The sequence below is a fragment of the Mus caroli genome, chromosome 10, assembly GCF_900094665.2.
Source record: "Mus caroli chromosome 10, CAROLI_EIJ_v1.1, whole genome shotgun sequence".
In the NCBI taxonomy this organism is placed as follows: Eukaryota; Metazoa; Chordata; class Mammalia; order Rodentia; family Muridae; genus Mus; species Mus caroli.
In genome coordinates this window covers 121,609,960-121,630,435 of record NC_034579.1, presented here as the reverse complement: position 1 = coordinate 121,630,435, position 20,476 = coordinate 121,609,960, and the positions used below count along the sequence as shown (strand labels likewise).

Sequence of the window (20,476 nt, the reverse complement as noted above, 5' to 3'; positions counted from 1 at the left end):
GCTTTTCCCCACTTTCTCCTCTATAAGTTTCAGTGTCTCTGGTTTTATGTGGAGTTCCTTAATCCACTTAGATTTGACCTTAGTACAAGGAGATAGTAATGGATCAATTCGCAATCTTCTACATGATAACTGCCAGTTGTGCCAGCACCATTTGTTGAAAATGCTGTGTTTTTTCCACTGGATGGTTTTAGCTCCCTTGTTGAAGATCAAGTGACCATAGGTGTGTGGGTTCATTTCTGGGTCTTCAAGTCTAAAAGTTTGGAATTTTTAAAAAGTCTTAGCTGTGAACTATTTCCTATATCTGGCATACAATAACAAACAGTAATATTTTCATTCTTACATGAGAATTCAAACATTTCACATCTATTTAACACATACGCATTGTATGCAAATAAATAAATAAAACGGAAGAGTGGGAATAGAAATCAAGACTATAACCCAAAACAACAGATATTAAATCTTGTAAATTAATATCCCAGTATCATATGGTGGTCTGATGTAATTCTTATTGACTTTAGAAATACTGTCATTGCAGCAACACCTGTATCTCACATAGGTGATCTCTTGGAATGACACCACTCATTACTTACATCATTCCTTAGCAGATATTCCATGTTCCTGTCCTGTCTAACTATGTTTAAGAACTCTGACACTACCACCCACTACCTGGTTATTAATGGTCACACTTAAGCAGTGCCAACATGAAAAATATCAAATAAGACAGAATTAAATACAAAATATACAGTTTAAAAGAAGAAAGAGAATCAAAAGCTTGATATTGCAGACAAGGTTTGGAATGGGACAGAGAAAGAGTTTAAGGATAGTCTTAATCTGCACTGGAATGTAGACCCTACCCATATAAGCTTCTAACTTTTATATGGAAAATGACTGAGAATTTACTCATCCTAGAAAGAAAGACAAACAAAATGCTATAAAACTGATTCAAGAAGCCCAGGTTCCTTACCAGACTAATTGACAAACAGGCAGTGCTAGGCAATGCGTAGCAAAAAAAGTCCCTAAATAAAGGACCTGAGAGACCACAGTGCTAAACTGTAGAAGTGAAACCCAGATGTGTTGGAGACCCTAAGATATTGAAGAAGCCAGAAACATGAGATGTCTGCCAAAGAAAGTTACACACTGGAAGTGAGACCTGCCTAATGAAAAATGTATGCTGCAATCAACAAAACTGAAAGGATAGAGCTATTGCAGCCCTTTGGCATTGGACATGGAGCTGCAGAATTTGACACTTGCCTGCTGGTTTTAATCTTGCTCTTGCCCAGCACCTCCTTACTATGCTCTCATAGCTCCAGTTTGAAATGGTATTGTATACTCTGTGCCATCATGGGTTAAAAGAACACAACTCACTTTTATTTTAAAGAGGGTTACAGTTACAGAATTCCCTTGAGTTTTAGAACAGTCTTTGGATGTGGGACATTTAAACATTGGTGAGTCTTTGAAAGACCACAGAGGCATTTGAAATTGTGAAAAAAACAAAAAAACAAAAACAAACAAACAAAAAAAAAACCTTTTGCATTGCAATACGGCCAAAGACCTATGGGGATCAGGCAGTAAAATATGGTAGTTTGCATGAGATGTCCCCCTTATTATTAGGCATTTGAATATCTGGTTCTCATTTGGTGTGCTGTTTAAGGTAATTTGGGAAGTGTGGCCTTACTGGAGGAAGTATGTTACTAGAGGATGGATTCAAGGTTTCAGTACCTAGGAGGCGCCCTTTTTCACTTTCTGAAACTTGCTTATGGCTTCAAATGCGCTCTTGGCTTGCTGCTTCAACTGCCATGTTTCTCCACTGTGGTATTAGTGGACTCTTATCCCTCTGGGACCACAGGCCCAAATAAATCTTTTCTTCTTATGTTACCTTTTGGTGGCATGGATATCTTTAAACACCTAGATGGCAGAAACTAGACTGAGTCAAAAGTCAATAATACAGGGGACAACAGTTGACTTTATTATCTATTAGCACCCCCATCAGACTTTGAAGGCTTATGTGTTTACAAGAGTTAGAACTTTGTACTGTATGTCATATAGTCTGATTCCATAATAACTTCTCAACTATCAAAATACAACATAACAGCCTCCTGCAATTTCTCACTTAACCCAGAACTACAACATTGAAGTAAAAATCTGTTCTACATGGTGGTTGTAAATTAATCATCCACATGAATTACAAGGTTCTCACCTGGGTAGTAAAATGTTCTTTCGTGGGATGTCTGTGATGATGTTTCCTTAAAGATTATCATTTGAACTAGTACAGTATAAACATGACCTTTCCTTTGTGGGTGTACATTTAGACTAGTATAGATAAATAAATAAATAAATAAATAAATAAATAAATAAATAAATAAATAGAAGGAGGGTAAAACTTCTCTATTATATTGTTTTCCTGTCTGTGCATATGTGAGCATGTCACAACATGCATGTAGAATTCATAGAAATGTCAAATTTGTTCTTCCACTACATAGAATTGATACAGGGTCATTACACATGACTTCAAGTGTGTTACCTGTTAGCCTTCAAGCTAGGCTCATTTATCTTACATCGTGAACTGTGATGTTCATCTATCAGTGACCTTGTAGAGTCTTCACATGTTAAGACTCAGGCTAGACTTGAAGCAAACAGGTTCTCATTTTGAGATTACCAGGTATGATGGTTTGAATGACAATTGCCACCATCAGATCATATATTAGTGTGCTTAGTCTCCAGTTTGTGAACTGTTTAGAAAGGGTTAGGAGATGTGGTCTCCTTGGAAGAGTTGGGTCACCTGGGGGTTGGAGGATTTGAAGTTTCAAAAACCCATACCAGGGACTCTCTTTCTCTCTACTCTCTTCTCTTCTTCTTCTTCTTCTTCTTCTTCTTCTTCTTCTTCTTCTTCTTCTTCTTCTTCTTCTTCTTCTTCTTCTTCTTCTTCCTCTCTCTCTCTCTNTCTCTCTCTCTCTCTCTCTCTCTCTCTCTCTCTCTCTCTCTCTCTCTGCCAGCATATTTCAGATCAGATGTGAGCGTGCTTAGCAACTTCTACAACACCATGCCTGCTTACTTGCCACCATTCTCTTGCCATAATGATCATGACCAAAACCTCTAAAACTGTAACTAGACACCCTATTTAATGCTTTTGGCTGTAATTTGCCTTGGTCATGATGTCTCCTCACAGCTATAGAACAGTAACTAAGACACTGGACATGGATAGGAGCTAAACAATATCTTATACAGAATAAATATTTCTGTTCCTGCTTTAGGGGATTTTTAATATATGTAATAAAGAACTCTAACTTATTAAAAATATAGCAACCTTCAAGTATTTCAGGGTCTGTGTCCTCATGCAAGGGTTCCTTTTCAAATTCCTATTTTCCTGATTGTAACAAAAATTCCTCAGAAGTAACTTAATGATTAAAAGACTTATTTTATTAGATTTTCTTTTCACTGCTTTTCTCAATTTTGCACAACTTTCCCTTGAAAAATATGAGTATGATGCTAATTACTTTTGATAGTAATGGACAAGTTCAATCTTAAGGATCAATAGCAGTGATCCTTACAGTTCCTAGACAGAAACAAATCTATGGAAAAGAGAAAACACTATGTTCAATTTAATAAGAAGTTAATAAATAGTAATACTCAAGATGTATACAGACTTTTTTCTCCACAAACTGGTGAAAAGACCCTATTGCTGGAGACACCTGGATGTCTCATTGAACACAGAGAAGCCAAGATGCCTAAGTAGAGCCTTCACCTCTATGGACTAGTGTTCATGGAACTGGAAGTTACTTTGTGTGCAACCAGAGAAGAAAGGCAAACACTAACAGAGCTATCAACCCTTTGCTCTACAGAGGTGACCTGCCTACATGATACATTGATTCAATAGTGGCACTGCTGTGGGCTTAACCACCCACTATCTGGTTAGATTTAAGCCCAATGCCCCAGATGGAACCCACGACTGAGACTGCCCATGTGGCCAGAAGAGCTAGGACTAGATAGGCCATAGCTCTAGAGGAAAGCCAAATATTGTTTTTCTGCTAGACAATAGCAATGTGATGACTCCTAAAAACATTCTTCCATACTCAAAGACCAGTCTTGCTCAGCAATTATCGGGAAGTTTCCTCCTATAGCAGATGAGAACAAATACAGAAACCCACAAAAGGAAAACGTGCAGAGAGTAAAGGACCTCAGAACACTCTGTCTTTATGGGATGTCTCCAACAAACTCCCTTCCTCAGGACTCAGAGAACCCTATAGAAGAGGAAACAGAAAGATTACAAGAGCCACTGAGGATGGAAGACACTAAGGAGACAATGTCTGCAAGACACAGCAGGCTGACACACATATAAACTCACAGAGACTGTTGCAGCATGAACAGAGCTTGCACACAACCTAGCCAGACATGGTTCCAGCACTGAGAAGTGGACATGATCTCCCATCCCTAACCAAGAGGCTATCTCCCCTTGACAACCACTCACAAAAGAAAAACGAATCTTCTCCAATGGCATGTCATTGGGTATATGTACCACATCTAAGGGCAGAAACCATGCCTTGAAAAATGGTTTAATGGCCAACAATAAAGAAACTTAGTACAATTTTTGGACATATTTTACCTCAAGCCTTTTTTTTTTTACATCACTGGTATTTTCTTTAAATATGGTTTCCAAATTTATGTGTTTCATGTCTGTTTGTCTGTCTGTCTGTCTGTCTCTAGGTCTGTCTCTGTCTGTCTCTTTGTACCTTGAGCTGTTTCTTTATTTCACTATTGTTAGTTTTGAGAAACAATACCCAATGAAATGGAGAAGGAAATGATTATAAGCATATAACACTAAGTGTAAGTGACTTTAACGATTTGGCATCATATTTTTGGAGAGAGAGATACAATGAAAACAAGTTCTCATTCCAAAATATGGAAGTTTATCAAATGTCCCATAACATTATATAGGGAGGCTACCTCCTCCATGATAGAAAGTTTCAGCAGAGAGTAAATAGTAAACAATTCCCATACAGTTTTAAAGGAAAACATAACATATCTACATTTAAATTAAAAGGAAAGTTGAAGAATTAGAGAGGTAGCTCCAAGGTTAAAAGTTCTTCCAGTTCTTTCTGAAGACATTGGGGCAATTCACAGCACCAACATAATAGCTCACGGCCTTCAGCAACTCCACTTTCAGGAGACCCAATGCCCTTTCCTGGCCTCTGTGGGCAGGAGGCCTGGAATAGGCACACAGATATTAACACAGATATACAAACAGGCAAAATACCCATACACACAAAATACTTTTTAAAGAAACTACAATCAAGGTGCTCATAATATAATTTAAGGTTGATTTCTTCATTTTTGAAGAAGTTCAATGATGTTCACATTAACCAGTACATTCATTTGTTTCTATTAAACATTAGTTTATTAATCAAATCCTTGAAGGCTTGTTTTACTTGTTGATTTCTCAAGGTGTAAATAAAAGGGTTCAGCATGGGAGCAATTGAAGTATTGAGAACAGCCACCCCTTTGGTCAATGATGCTCTTTCATTTGCAGAAGGTTTGACATACATGAAAATGCAGCTGCCATAAGAGATGGAGATGACAATCATGTGAGAGGAACAGGTGGAGAAAGCCTTTTTCCTCTGACTGGCAGATGGGAACCTCAAAATGGTGTTGATGATGCAGATGTATGACAAGATCACTAGAGCTAGTGTGAACAGCAGAGTAATGGAGGCACAATAAAGGCCAAATGCCTCTAAAAGCCTTGTATCTGAGCAAGACAGTTGTAAGAGGGGAAAATAGTCACAGCAGAAGTGATCAATGGTATTGGAAGCACAAAAATCTAACTTGTGGATAAGCATGATTAAAGGGAAGATGCTCAGAAATCCTATCAGCCATGAGGTGAGGACAAGGAGAGTGCAGACTTTCTGATTCATGATGATAACATAGTGCAGTGGCTTACAGATGGCTACATAGCGATCGTAAGACATAGCAGTTAGAAGAAAGAACTCAGACACTCCCAGAGAAAGGAAGAAATATAATTGAGTCAAACAGTTGTTATAGGAAATAGTCTTGACTTCAGTAATTATTGAACCCAAAAATCTAGGGACAGAAACACTGGTGAATATAATTTCTAAGAAGGAAAAATTCTGGAGGAAAAAATACATTGGAGTCTTTAACTGAGAGTCTAGCAAGGTGAGAGTGATGATGGTTAGGTTTCCAGCGACACTTAATATGTAAGCAATGAATAAAAGGATAAAAATTACAACCTGAACTTCTGGTGTGTCTGATATGCCTGAGAGCAAAAACTCAGTAACCATAGAGTGGTTTCTCATACTGATTTATTGTTCATAGAATCTATTGATTAAAAAAGAAATCAAAGTGTAAACACAGTGTAAAAGGAACAAAACTTTAAATTCTGATATTGCTACATTCCATGAAGTTAATCAATGAAACATTTCCACTTTTCTAATCTCCTCTCATCCCTTTAAACAAAAACAATCTTGCTGAAGGGAAATATTTTTTTACATGGTGTTTAAAGTGCTCTTGAGCAATTATACACCCACAGTCTACATATGATCCTAATTTCTATGTGTAACATACTTTGAATTATATATTTATGTAACAATATTTTAATAGCATCTTCATTTTTAATTCAAAACAGTTTTTCAGGTTTGCCATATTGTATACTTTCAGAACTGAGTATATAACATTAAATTTCAACTTCAACACTATTTCCAAACTTCTATAGTATATTATTAGAAACTGAGCACCCAATCATATTTACTAAACCTAAGTGCTGTCATGCTTATTTTCAACATTAATATGTGTTTTTTTACATTGGCTAAGGAAGTAACTATGTTTGTGAACAAAAAAATCAAATTTTTCTTTTATTATAAAAACAATTTTTTGATTTGTAAGAATTAAAATATGGGTCACAGAAAATAATTAAATGCAGCCTTTAATTAAATGTTTTCTTTATTTACATTGCAAATTGTACCCCCTTTCCTCATTTCCCTTCCAAAAACCCTGCTCACTAACCCACACACTTCCCCTTCCCTAGCCTGACATTCCCCTACACTGGGGCATCAAGCCTTCACAAGACCAAGGGTCTCTCTTCTCATTAATGTCCCACAAGGCCATCCTCTGCTACAGATGCAATAGTTATTTCTATGCATTCTAAGACACTTGTATCATTTTAACATTTTTTCCTAAGTTTATTTGCTATTTTTCTTTAAACTTTCTTGAGGACAAAAGGAACTCACATGAAGAATTTTTTTCATCTCAAAGTATAATAATGGAACATTTGAAATGTCAATAAAATAAGAAATAAAAAAATTTAAAAAGTGTAATAGTGGCTTTCTTCTCAAAGAATTATCAGAATGAATAAGTATGTACTGGAATCACTTTCTTAAACCACAGAGCTCTACCCTGTAACCTACATAACTTCTATCAGCCCTGTTCTCTCCTGATATTTAACAGACAACACGGAGTCTGGGATGTAAATTAACAAAGTTTTTGTACCGCTTTCTGTGCTATGCAGCTCAGCAAGTGATAATAACTAAAGCTAATAATGAACTCTATTCACCTTTCTACTTGAGTCTTCCAAGTCTCCATGTTTTTCTCTTTAGTAATATACATTTTCTTTTCATCAATATGCCATCAAAACTGACAAATAACTGGTATGTGGTTTATATGACAGTTAAAATTTACTAAAATGTAAAATTAAGGGTACTAAATATATTTAATGATCAGTTCAGGGTTGTTGCATTTTTCAGATTAAAATAACCTTACGATGATGGATAAAAAGAATTTTCACAAATATGAAATATGCTGTTTGGTGTATATGGTAATATCATCAGGTATAAAACCCTACACAAGTCAGTCATGACTTAAATTCTGTAACTTAAAAGCATAGAAATAAACATATTCATACTATTCTTCAGAAGATCATTTTGTCATCCAGGCCACGCTAACCTCTTTTAATTATACAAAAACTTGACATAAAAAACATACATGGTGAATTGCTTGTAAGGATGCTAACAGCCTCACTTAGAAATGAAAATAAATGTACCTTTAATCTCTTTTATTGTCTCACAGAAACCAAGTGTACTATAAAGAAGCTAATGTCATCCTTGGAATTCTTTAAGAAAAACAAGCAACTGATACTGTTTTCAGACACTGAAAGATAACACATTTTGAAGGTCTCTGGATAAGATAAAATGGAAATCTGCACAAGCATAAATACAACTTTACCTTCTCTGCAAGTCTATGAATCCCTGACACACTCAAGTAAAGACAAGAAGGATGCAAGCAGAAGGTCAAGACATGTGCATAGTGATGCTGTGACCCATCTTTCTTCAAAACCAAGCAATATAGAGTAACAGAGAAAAATATGTATCAATCAACTTATAATAACCAACCTGGCATCCCTTTGGTCAAGCAATTTTCTTAATGAGTGCATGGACTCAGTCAATGCTCAGAAGATAATTTATTCTCAAATCATTTGGGATTAGTTAAACCCAGGACTAAAACACCCTACAATGATCTCCTCTTTGACAGTCTTACTGATATTTTACTAACTATTAAATTTTGCCAGAGCACGGCAGAATAGCGAACAAAAATAATCATTACATTGATACATTCAAGTCTTGCAAGACTAAAACACAAAATAACAAATATTAAATCAGAAATAAATATTAAGACAGAAATAAATACAAAACATACAGTTTAAAAAAGAAAGAAAGAACAAAGAGGCTTGATATTGTAGACGAGGCTGGAGATGAGACAGAGAAAGAGTTAAGTACAGGTTTGATCTCTATTGGAATAAAGATCTCACCCATCTAAGCTTCCAACTTGTATAAGGAAAATAACTGAGAATTTACTGATCCTAGAAAGAAAGAAAAATGAAAATGCTGTAAATGTGATTCAAGAAGCCCAGGCTCCCTACCAGGATACCTGCCAAATAGGGAGCCATAGGTCCAGGCAATGTGTATCAAGGAAGACTCTATGAAAAGGACCTGAGAGATCGCTGGGTAAAACTGTGGAAGTGAAACCCAGATTGCATTGAGACCCTAAGATGTTGGAGAAGCCAGAAGCATGAGATATCTGCTAAAGAAAGCTACACACTGGAAGTAAGACTTGCCTAACAGAAAATGTATGTTGCAATCAACAAAACTGAAAGGGGAGAGCTATTGTACCCTTTGATATTGGACATGGAGCTGCAGAATTTGACACTTGCCTGCTGGGTTTTGATCCTGCTCTTGTCCAGTTTTTCCTGTGTCATCATAGGTTAAAAGAACACAACTAGCTTTTATTTTACATGGGGTTACAGTTACAGAATTCCCTTGAGTTTTAGAACAGCCTTTGGATGTGGGACATTTAAACATTGGTGAAACTTTGAAAGAACACAGAGACTTTTGAAATTGTGCTAAAAACCGTTTGCATTGCAATATGTCCAAAAGCCTATGGGGGGTCAGGCAGTAGAATATGGTAGATTACATGAGATGCCCCCCTTATTATTAGGCACTTGAATATTTGGTTCTCATTTGGTGTGCTGTTTAAGGTAATTTGGGAAGTGTGGCCTTACTGGAGGAAGTATATTACTAGAGGATGGATTCAAGGTTTCAGTACCTAGGAGGCGCCCTTTTTCACTTTCTGAAACTTGCTTATGGCTTCAAATGTGCTCTCGGCTTGCTGCTTCAACTGCCATGTTTCGTTGCTGTGGTATTGATAGACTCCTAACTCTCTGGGACCTTACGCCCAAATAAATCTTTCCCAAATAAATCATCATCCCTATAGCTGATCTAAAAGCTACCTAACAGATTCAAAGTCTACTAAACCTGTAAGAATTCAGGAAAGTGTCCCCAAGGGTCATCTCCGTTATTGGCCTTATTGCTGGAGACACCTGCATATCTCATTGAACACAGAGAAGCCAAGCTAATGTCTTAAGTAGAGCCTTTCACCCCTGTGGACTACTGTTCATGGAACTGGAAGTTACTTTGTGTGTATCCAGAGAAGAAAAGTAAACACTAACCAAGCTATAAACCCTTTGCTCTACAATGGTGGCCTGCCTACATGATACTCTGATGGAGTAGGCTTAACCATTTGCTGTCTGATTAAATTCAAGCCTAATACCACAAGATGGAACCCACTACTGACACTGCCCACGTGGCCAAAAGAGCTAGGACTAGATAGGCCATAGTCCTAGAGGAAAGCCAAATATTATTTTTCTGCTAGACAATAGCAATGTGATGACTCCTAACAACATTCTGCTATATCCTGTTGCGTGTCATTTTAAAGACACACTTTCTCCATTTAGGCTCTGGGACTAGCAGCCACCCATCTTTTGCATACAATACCCAAAGACCAGTCTTGCTCAGCCGTCATCAGGAAGCTTCCTCCTACAGTAGATGAGAACAAATACAGAAATCCACAACTGGACAATGGGCAGAGAGTAAGAGACCTTCAAATGCTCAATCTTTAATGGCATGTCTCCAGAAAACTCCTTTCCTCAGGGCTCAGGGAACCCTGCAGAAAAGGAAAGAGAAAGATTACAAGAGCCACTGAGGATGGAAGACACTAAGGACACAATGTCTTCAAGACACAGCAGGCTGACACACATATAAACTCACAGAAACTGTGGCAGCAAGAACAGAGCCTGCACATAGCCTAGCCAGATAGGATTCTGGCACTGAGAAGAGAAGTGGACATGGTCTCCATCCCTAACCAAGAGGCTATCTCCCCTTGACAACCACTCACAAAGGAAAAAGGAATCTACTCCAATGGCATGTCATTGGGTATATGTACCACACCTAAGAGCAGGAACCACAGCCTGCAGTAAATAAATGGCCAACAAAAAAGGAACTCAATGAGATTTTTGGAGATATTTTATCTCAAAGCTTTTTGTGGAACTTTTTTTTAACATAACTAATATTTAAATATGGTTTCCAATTTTGTGTGTTTAGTGGTGTGTGTGTCTCTCTCTGTCTGTCTGTGTCTGTCTGTCTTTGTATCTTGAACTATTCCTTTATTTTCTTATTGTTAGTTTTGTTCTGTTCTGGTTGGATGATTGGTTGGTTGGTTGGTTGGTTGGTTGGTTGGTTGGTTGGTTGGTTGGTTTGATGATCTGTTTGTTTTCTAAACAGAGAGAGAAAGAATGCCTGAAGTTATATAGGCAGGGAAGTAAGAGAATCTTAGAGGAGATGGGGACCATGATAAGAATATGTTGTAAGAAAAAAATATTGTCATTAAAATATAAATAAATAAGAATATGAACTTTATTAAGGAAACAAAGAATAAAAGCACTAATAGGCATTTAAAGGGGATTTCTGGTGTTGAATTTTCTTAGTCTTAATTTCCTTAATCTTCAAGTCTTTTTTTTTTTTTGGTTTTTCGAGACAGGGTTTCTCTGTGTAGCCCTGGTTGTCCTGGTACTCACTTTGTAGACCAGGCTGGCCTCGAACTCAGAAATCCACCTGCCTTTGCCTCCCGAGTGCTGGGATTAAAGGTAAGTCTTTTAATAGAATAGTAATTTCAATAGATTTTCTGAAAATTCAGTGGCATTATATAAATAATTATTCATCATGGAAGTGTTGCATACAGGTTCAAAAAAATAGCTATAGCAATTTTGTGATTTTTCCAACAAATTAAATTAATTCTTAACTTGGGGAAGGATGTTCACAGTAGCTGTAATTTATAAAAGGTACTATTTATTCTAATTACTGTAAATTTAATCCTTAACATCATTTGGCTTTCAAAATTTTTATTATTATTCATAAAGCAGGCATTATGTATCAGAGATTTTATGTACTAAGCACTAATTCATGTAGCTATCAAATGTCAAATATCTTAGTTCTGCTATGAAAATGTGTATCATCTATACACACTGTCTTTTATACCCTGCGTTTAAGTAAACACAGAGTAATTAAACAGAGTAATTTCTACCTTTTAATCAGTAGGAAATTAATTTTTATATGCTAAAACAAAATATACAATTCAATGTAATTCTAGTATATCATTTCACAATATAGTTTGAGGTAATTAACTTAGCTGGATGAAAGTTGAGCTATTCATTTTAAAATATAACTTTCAAATAAGAATTCAAATGGAGTCATAGATGAACCATGTAACTCCTAGAAGACATTAATTGTTAAATGAAAAATTACCCTACAAGGCATCAGATCTCTCTCTCTCTCTCTCTCAGTGTGTGTGTGTGTGTGTGTGTGTGTGTGTGTGTTTTATTGGCAATGTTCCGAAAACTACACAAGCTATTACCATTTCCCTTGGTCATCCAACATAATACATGGTAAGAACTCCAGTTCTGAGGACACCTCATGCCTTGACTGCAGGCACTGCAGGAAATAGAGAAAACAAACTCAAGACACTCAGAGAATTTTCTTCTGGCTACAAGTTTTCATTGTGCTGAAAAGTTCCATATAGTCTGCTAGGAAGCAAACTCATCAATGACCTTACCTAGTGCTACACACTGCATGCTGTGATACTGTGTGCTTGACAAAAATGTGTCCACTTGTGCAATAGCAGCAAGACTGTTTGAGATAAGTAACCAGTTTATGAATGGATTAGAGACCTGTTTCACAGAACAGAATTATATATTTTTGCTGTAAAACTGGATAAAAGCCTATAGATACGAAGGTCATAAGTCCAAGTTGTTTTAAATAGCATACTGTCAAATACCTTCCAAATCAGTAGTTTCTCAACCTTCCTAATGCTGTGACCCTTTAATACAGTGGCTCGCACTCATAAGAATATTTTTATTACTTCATAACTGTAATTTTGCCACTGTTATGAACCATAATGTAAATTTCTGTACTTTCCAGTGGTCTTAGGTAACCCCTGTGAAAGGATCATTTGATCCCCAAATGACCCACACTTTGAGAACCTCTATTCTAAACGTGAATGTTTATACCAATAGAACTAAGGTCTTCTCAGTCTTTGTCAGAAGGGCTTCTTTTGCAAGTAGTGACAGTCAGTGGAGGGGTGCAGAACTGGCCAAAGTGCACAGGGTGACTGGGTGCTCAGTCAGAAATGGTCATCTATTTTCTTCACCATTTAGCAAGGCTCACAGAACACCAAGAAAGAAGAGATGGAAAAGCATGAAGAAGTAAGTGGGTGGGTGGGTGAAGGAGCACCCTCATAGAGGCAGGGGGAGGGGGAATGGGATATGGCAGTTCTCGAGGGGAGACCTGGAGAGGGGATAACATTTAAAATGTAAATAGAGAAAATATCCAATAAAATAAAATAAGAATGTAAGAACCAGAAAATGGGAGACATATTATGAATACCATCTGCTGGATATGACACTCATGGGGTTACAGGAGCTGGGGTGACCTGCACAAGGTCTATACAAGATAAAGCCAATCAAAATTCCAGCACAGAGAAGGTAGATGATCTGCAGACCCTGACCCTTACTGAGGATCTATTGGCATTTTATTTTTGGTAGAAGAGAGAAATTCATTGTTTTATGAGGATGTAGACAGTGGTAAGTTCCCCATGCACCAGAAGGCAGCCTCACATCGGTGAACATACGGGGATCACTAAGTGACTTATGAACAAACAAACAAAACATGGGAGAATGAGGTAAGGTTAGAAGGAGGTAATTAAAAAGGAGAAGCTGGGGGTAGATATAATTCATTGTAAACACATGTGAAATCTAAAAACATGAAAAAAATAAGTTAAGCTGTTACTTAATTAATCACAGCTGAAATCAGAATCTTCTATTGTCTTCTGTATGTTTAATGCATGGATAAATATTACCTCCAATTTCCATACAATTTTATAGCATCCAAAATGGCTACAATAGAGATAGTATAAGCTTATGACTATGACTTAAATGATTTTGTATCTTAGTCTTCCCATTTTATAGAAAGTAATTGTATTAATTTGGCTGAAGAGATGAAAAAAACAAAACTTTTAAAAGGAAGAAAATAAGACAGAAGGCATTTAAAATTATTTGGCATGTTTTTACATATGTTCCATGTAGCATGAGATGCTTAATATATGATCTTTTCTCTGCCACCAGCCCAAGGGACTAATTTATTTTAATAAATCTGCAGTTTACTTGGCATGGGAGATGCTCAGTGGTTAGGAGTGCTTGCTTTACATTCACAAAGAGCAGAGTCTGGATATCAGTAGCCACATAAAGTATGAGCACAGCCCCATGCTTGCCTATAACCCAAGAACTGAAAGTGACAGAAAAAAGTGGAATCAGTTGGGCTTGTTAATGGCAATCCTAGCTGAACTGCAAGTTCATTGAGAGAGTCTGCCTCAAAGGAACAAGGCAAGAGGGTAGACAGAGACCCCAATAGTGTACTCTGGCCTCCATACACACAGGCATGTACATTCACACATATGTACATGTGTGAATATAACACAAGCAGATAACACCAAATGTAAGCAAATTTTACCATTAGCATCAGATGTTTGCACACAGAAATACAATGAAAACAGGTTCTTATTCCAGAATATGGATATCTATCAAATGTTCCATGATATTTTACAGTGATCCTATCTCCTCAATGATGGAATGTTTCAACACAGAGTAAATAGTAAATCATACCCACACAGTTTTAAAAGAAAACATAACACGGTTACTTTCAAATCACAAAGAAAGTTCAGGGATTAGAGAGGGGGCTCTAAGGTTAAAAGTTCTTCCAGATCTTTCTGAGGAAACTGGCGCAATTCACAGCACCAACATAATGGCTTCCAGTCATCAGTAACTCCACTTCCAGGAGACCCAATGCCCTTTTCTAGCCTCTGTGGGTACAATACTTGCAATAAGTACACAGAAATGTACACAGATATACAAGCAGATAAAATACCCATAAACATAAAATACTTTTTTAAGAAGCTAAAACCAAGGTGCTCATAATATAATTAAAGTTTGATTCCTGCTTTTTTTAATTTAGAACATCTATTTCATACAATTTATACTTACATTCATGTATAAAATATGTACATATAAATCTATTATATATTACTACAAGATAAGCATTGTATAATATATAACATAATTACATATTATATATAATCATATCATGCATACTTATAAGGCTATTCTTCAATTTCTTAAAATATTGATGTATGAATTAACTTTTGGGTTAGTTCTGAATGTAACACTTGATTAGAAATATTAAAACCTTTCTTACTTAAGAGCAAAAACCTCAATTGAAATAAAGACCACAGATAGGAAATACAAAGTGTATTTGTCATGGTTCTCTAGAGCAGTGGGTTTTCACCCTAATGATTCCTCCATTTTTGAAGGGGCACAATGGCATTCATTTGTTTCTATTAAACATTAGTTTATTAATCAAATCCTTGAAGGCTTGTTTTACTTGTTGATTTCTCAAGGTGTAAATAAAAGGGTTCAGCATGGGAGCAATTGAAGTATTGAGAAGAGCCACCCCTTTGGTCAGTGATGCTCTTTCATTTGCAGAAGGTTTGACATACATGAAAATGCAGCTGCCATAAGAGATGGAGATGACAATCATGTGAGAGGAACAGGTGGAGAAAGCCTTTTTCCTCTGACTGGCAGATGGGAACCTCAGAATGGTGTTGATGATGCAGATGTATGACAAGATCACTAGAGCCAGTGTGAACAGCAGAGTAATAAATGCAAAATAAAAGCCGATTGTCTCTAAAAACCATGTATCTGAGCAGGAGAGCTGTAAGATGGGGAAGTAGTCACAGCAGAAATGATCAATGACATTTGAAGCACAAAAATCTAACTTGAGAAACAGCATGAGCAATGGAAAGATGGTCAGAAACCCTCCCAGCCATGAGGTGAGGACAAGAAGGGTGCAGACTTTCTGATTCATGATGAGGGTGTAGTGCAGNGGCTTGCAGATGGCAACATAGCGATCATAAGACATGGCAGTTAGAAGAAAGAACTCAGACACTCCCATAGAGATGAAGAAAAATAACTGAGCAAAACAATTATTATAGGAAATGGTCTTGTCTTGGGTAATTATTGATGCCAGAAATCTGGGAATGGAAACACTAGTGAACATAATTTCTAAGAAGGAGAAATTCCGGAGGAAGAAATACATAGGAGTCTTTAACTGAGAGTCTAGCAAGGTGAGAGTGATGATGGTTAGGTTTCCAGTGACACTTAATATGTAAGCAATGAATAAAAAGATAAAAATCACAAACTGAAGTTCTGGTGTGTCTGATATGCCCAAGAGCAGAAACTCGGTGATCACAGAGTGGTTTTTCATGCTGATTTATTGTCCAAAAATCTATTGATTAAAAATTCAAATGAAAGTTTAGTTGAAGAGAATGAAAGTTTAAATATTGATATTATAATATCCAGTGAAGTGAAACAATATCTGCTAATTGTTATTAAATAGAAATCATTTTGTTAAGTGGAAAAATATTTGTAAGGGGATGTATAAAGCCCCTTCAACAATTATACAGAAAATTCTACATACAGTCATAATTTCTATATGTGTAGGGTACCTTTGAACTATAGATTTGTGTAACAATATTTTAATAGTATCTTCACTTTCAATATGAAACAAGTTTTCTGATTTCACGTGTTATATGCTTTTTAAACTGAATATATAACATTTTATTTCAATTCTAATACTATTTTAAAACTTCTATAGTTTATTGGTAGTAACCCAAACATATTTACTAAACCTAAATGCTGTCATGGTTATTTTCAACCTTAATATGTGTTGTTTTTATATTTGTTTGTTATGAGCCTAGCCTTTAATGGATGAGCCATCTCTTCAGCCAGTATGTGTTGTTCTTAAATGGCTAAGGAAATAAAAGTGTTTGCAAATACAAAAATTGAGACTAGATTTTCTTTTATTATAAAAACAAATAAAACTGGGTGATTGTGCCACAAGTGTTTAATCCCAGCACTCAGGAGGCAGAAAGATGCCAATCTCTACAAGTACCAGGCTGGTCTGGCCTATAGAACTAGTTCTAGGACAGCCAGGCTTACACAAAGAGACTCTGTCTCGAAACAGTAAAACAAGCAAAAATACAAAACCAAAAACAAATACATTTTGATTTGTGACAATTAAGACATGGGCCAGGGAAAATAATTAAACAGAGCCAGGAATCAATAGCTATTTTCTATGAATTCAGAGACACGTATTATTTTAACCTTTTTTTAACTAAGTTTATTTGTGATTTGATATCTAAACTTTCTTGAGAACATAAGGAACTCATACATTTTTGTTTACCTCAAAGTCTAATAGTGCCATCCTTCTCAAAGAATTATCAGAATAAATAAAATTATCTATATAATTTACTTTCTCAATCCACAAAGCTCTACACTGTAAGCAATATGACTTCTGTCAGTCCTGTTCTCTCCTGATTTTTAACAGACAACACAGAGTCTGTGGTGTGAGGTATCAACGTTGTACTAGTTTCTGTGTTGTGCAGTAGAGCAAGTCATAACTACCAAAGCTGATAATGGACATTGTTTACCTTTCTACTTTAGTCTTCTGAGTGTCCATGTTTTTTTCTCTTTTTTAATATACATCTTTTCCATCAATATGTCATCAAAACCAACAGAAAACTGTTACATGGTTTACACAATAGTTAAATTTTTACTAAAATGTAAAATTAATGAAAATATTTAATTAATAATTTGAAAATCCTTTCTTTTTCCAGTAAATTAAACCTTTCAATGATGGATAGAGATGCATTTGTTCACACATATGAAACATGCTGTTTGGTATATATGGTAATATCACTCAGATATAAAACCCTACAGTAGTCAGCCATGAGTTAAACTCTGCCACTTAAAAACATAAAAATAAACATATTTGTAATATTCTTCAGAAAATGGTTTTGCCATTTGCTCTTGCCTCTGTTGACTGCACTGAAGCCTGTCATGCTAAAAGGTACATTTAGAATGCTATAAACATACTATTTTCATCCTTGGAATTCTTTAAGAAAAATGAAGCAACTAGTACTTTTTTAAGACAATAGAAAGTGAAACATTTTGAAGGTCTCTGGATAAGATAAAATTAAAAGCTGCACAAACATAAATATAATTTTACCTTCTCTGGATTTAAAAATCCCTGACACACTCAACTAAAGACAAGAAGGATTCGAGCAGAAGCTCAAGACATGGTGATCCATGACTCATCTTTCTTGAAAACCAAACAATATAGACAGAGAAAAACGTGTACCAATCAACTGATAACATCCAACCTGGCTTCCCTTTGGTCAAGCAATTTTCTTAATGAGTGCTTGGACTCAGTCTAAGCCCAGGAGATAATTTACTCTCAATTCATTTGGGATTAGTTAAACCCAGGACTAAACTGCCCTACAATAGTCTTGTCTTTGACAGTCTTACTGATATCTAATTAATAAGCTCTGCAAGTGCAGAGAAGAATTAGGAAATAAAAGGAGCACATTGATATCTTCAAATGTTAAGATTGGATCTTGTTCTTGTTTTATTTATTAATTTTATAATTTCAAGACTGATATTTGCTCCATCATATGAGATCCAAAGCCACCACAATATACAAAGACCTATCCTTATACTACCCTAGCTGCTACACATTTCAAATCTTTTGATTAATGTAAATAAGATATTCTATATTGCACCGAACTGTTTGTATGTATTACATAATGACACAAATATTGACATTATGAGATTTTATTACACAAAATGTTCCACTGATTTCCTAAACCAGAAAATTGGGATCAATCTAACTCAAGACAAAGCTGTACTATTTTTTGGGCATCTAACCAAAAGATGCTCCATCATAACACAAAGACTTGTTCAACCATGTTCATAGCAGCTTCATTCATAATAGCCAGAGCATGGAAACAACCTAGAAATCTCTCAACTAAAGAATGGATAAAGAAAATTTGGTACATTTACACAATGTATTATTACTCACCTGCTTTTTTTAAAAAAATGGCATCATGAAATTTGCAGTCAGATAATTGGAACTAGAAAAAAAAATCATCCTGAGTGAGGTAACCCAGACTCAAAAGGACAAAAATGTTATGTGCTCACTTATAAGTGGATATTAGATGTTAAATAAATGATAATCAAGTTGCAATTCAGAGAGCCAAAGAAGTTAGGTTAAAAGGAGGGCTCTCGTAGCAGGATGCATGGATCTCTTTGGGAAAAGTAAATAGAATAAATTTTGTGGGTATGCTGGTGGTGGGTGAGGACAGGAGCAGGAAGGGTCATGTTGGGGGAGGAATGAAGGGAGAGAGTGCAGGGAAAGACAACTGGAACTGGGGTCATATGGGGGCATGGAAACCTAGCATAGTCAAAACTTCTTGGACTCTATGAGGATGACCCTAGTGAGAACTCCTGGGATATGGAGGATATAGAGTCTGAATTGATCGTCTTTTGTTGACAGGCAAGGCTTCAGTGATGGCAGCAGGTTGTATTCAGTTGAGTTGTTGACCAAGGGGGAACCCATGAAGATTCCTAAACAACCCAGGATGGTACTAGGACAAAGAGCTACTCTCTGCAAAACTGAGGCTAAGAACATCCACACAACTCACTGGAGAGGTCAAACTGGTGCCTTCATGGAACCTTCACCCTGACATTCTAGTCTCTGTCAGGAGAAGGTACTCTGCAGGCTACTGAAAGAGAAACCAAGACACCAACCCAGCCACAAATCTCTTGACCTACAGTCTGTCTTGACTGCAAAAAAATTTCTGGAGCACTGGTGTGACAGAACTTGTGGGAGTGACCAATCTATGTTGGGTTTAACTTGAGGACCACACTACAACAGGGAGCCTGTGTCCTACACTGGATGGCTAGAAACAAGAGACAAGATAGGCCAGAGACCTAGACTCATAGATGGGTACCTTGTCCAGTTGTCATCAGAGAGGCTTCCTCTGGCAGCAGATGGAACCTGGTGCAGAGATCTACAGCCAGACATTATGTGGAGAGAGAGTCTAAATTGGATGCCTCCATTGGGTTCCAACCCTAGGACAACAGGTAATCTCACAGAGGTAAGAGTCAGAGGGGATGGACACCATGAAAATGTGTCCCACTGAATCAACTAAGCAAGGCTCATATGGGCTCACAGAAACTGAAAAGGTAAGCACAGGGCCTACAGGTGTTTGTACCAAGCCCTCTGCATATATGTTATGGCTGTTAGCTTGGTGGATTTGTGAAACTCCTAATAGTGGGAGTGAGTGTCTCTCTGACTCTTTTGCCTACTCTTGGGACTCTTCCTCCTATTGGGTTGCCTTGTCAAGCCTCAATCTGAGATCTTTTGCCTTGTCTAGTTGTACCTTGTTCTGTCCTGTTTGGTTGCTATCTCTTGGAAGACTGCTCTTTTCTGAAGGAAAGCTAAGTGGGAGTTGATCTGGAGAAGGGGGGAGGTGGGGAGGAACTTGGAGGAGTGGAGGAAAGGGAAACTAGTCAAGATGTACTGTATAAAAGAACACATCCTCCTCATCATCCTCATCCTCATCCTCCTCCTCCTCCTCCTCCTCCTCCTCCTCCTCCTCCTCCTTCTTCTTCTTCTTCTTCTTCTTCTTCTTC

At 36.7% G+C, this 20,476-nt stretch overlaps 3 protein-coding genes across 3 annotated transcripts in view; 1 reads left to right on the top strand and 2 right to left on the bottom strand.

Moving 5' to 3' along the window:
- LOC110302913 (olfactory receptor 6C2-like) overlaps window positions 1-20,476 on the top strand; it is a 66,461-nt gene that overhangs the window by 14,158 nt on the left and 31,827 nt on the right. The gene's annotated exons all lie outside the window — the stretch shown is intronic.
- LOC110302911 (olfactory receptor 6C3-like) lies at window positions 5,367-6,305 on the bottom strand. The gene has a single exon (XM_021173717.1). The coding sequence runs from the start codon at window positions 6,303-6,305 to the stop codon at window positions 5,367-5,369; it is 939 nt and encodes a 312-aa protein (XP_021029376.1).
- LOC110302912 (olfactory receptor 6C3-like) lies at window positions 15,267-16,205 on the bottom strand. The gene has a single exon (XM_021173718.1). The coding sequence runs from the start codon at window positions 16,203-16,205 to the stop codon at window positions 15,267-15,269; it is 939 nt and encodes a 312-aa protein (XP_021029377.1).

Coding starts and splice junctions, on each gene's coding strand:
- LOC110302911 (XM_021173717.1), bottom strand. CDS start 6,305: ATGAGAAACCACTCTATGGTTACTGAGTTTTTGCTCTCAGGCATATCA.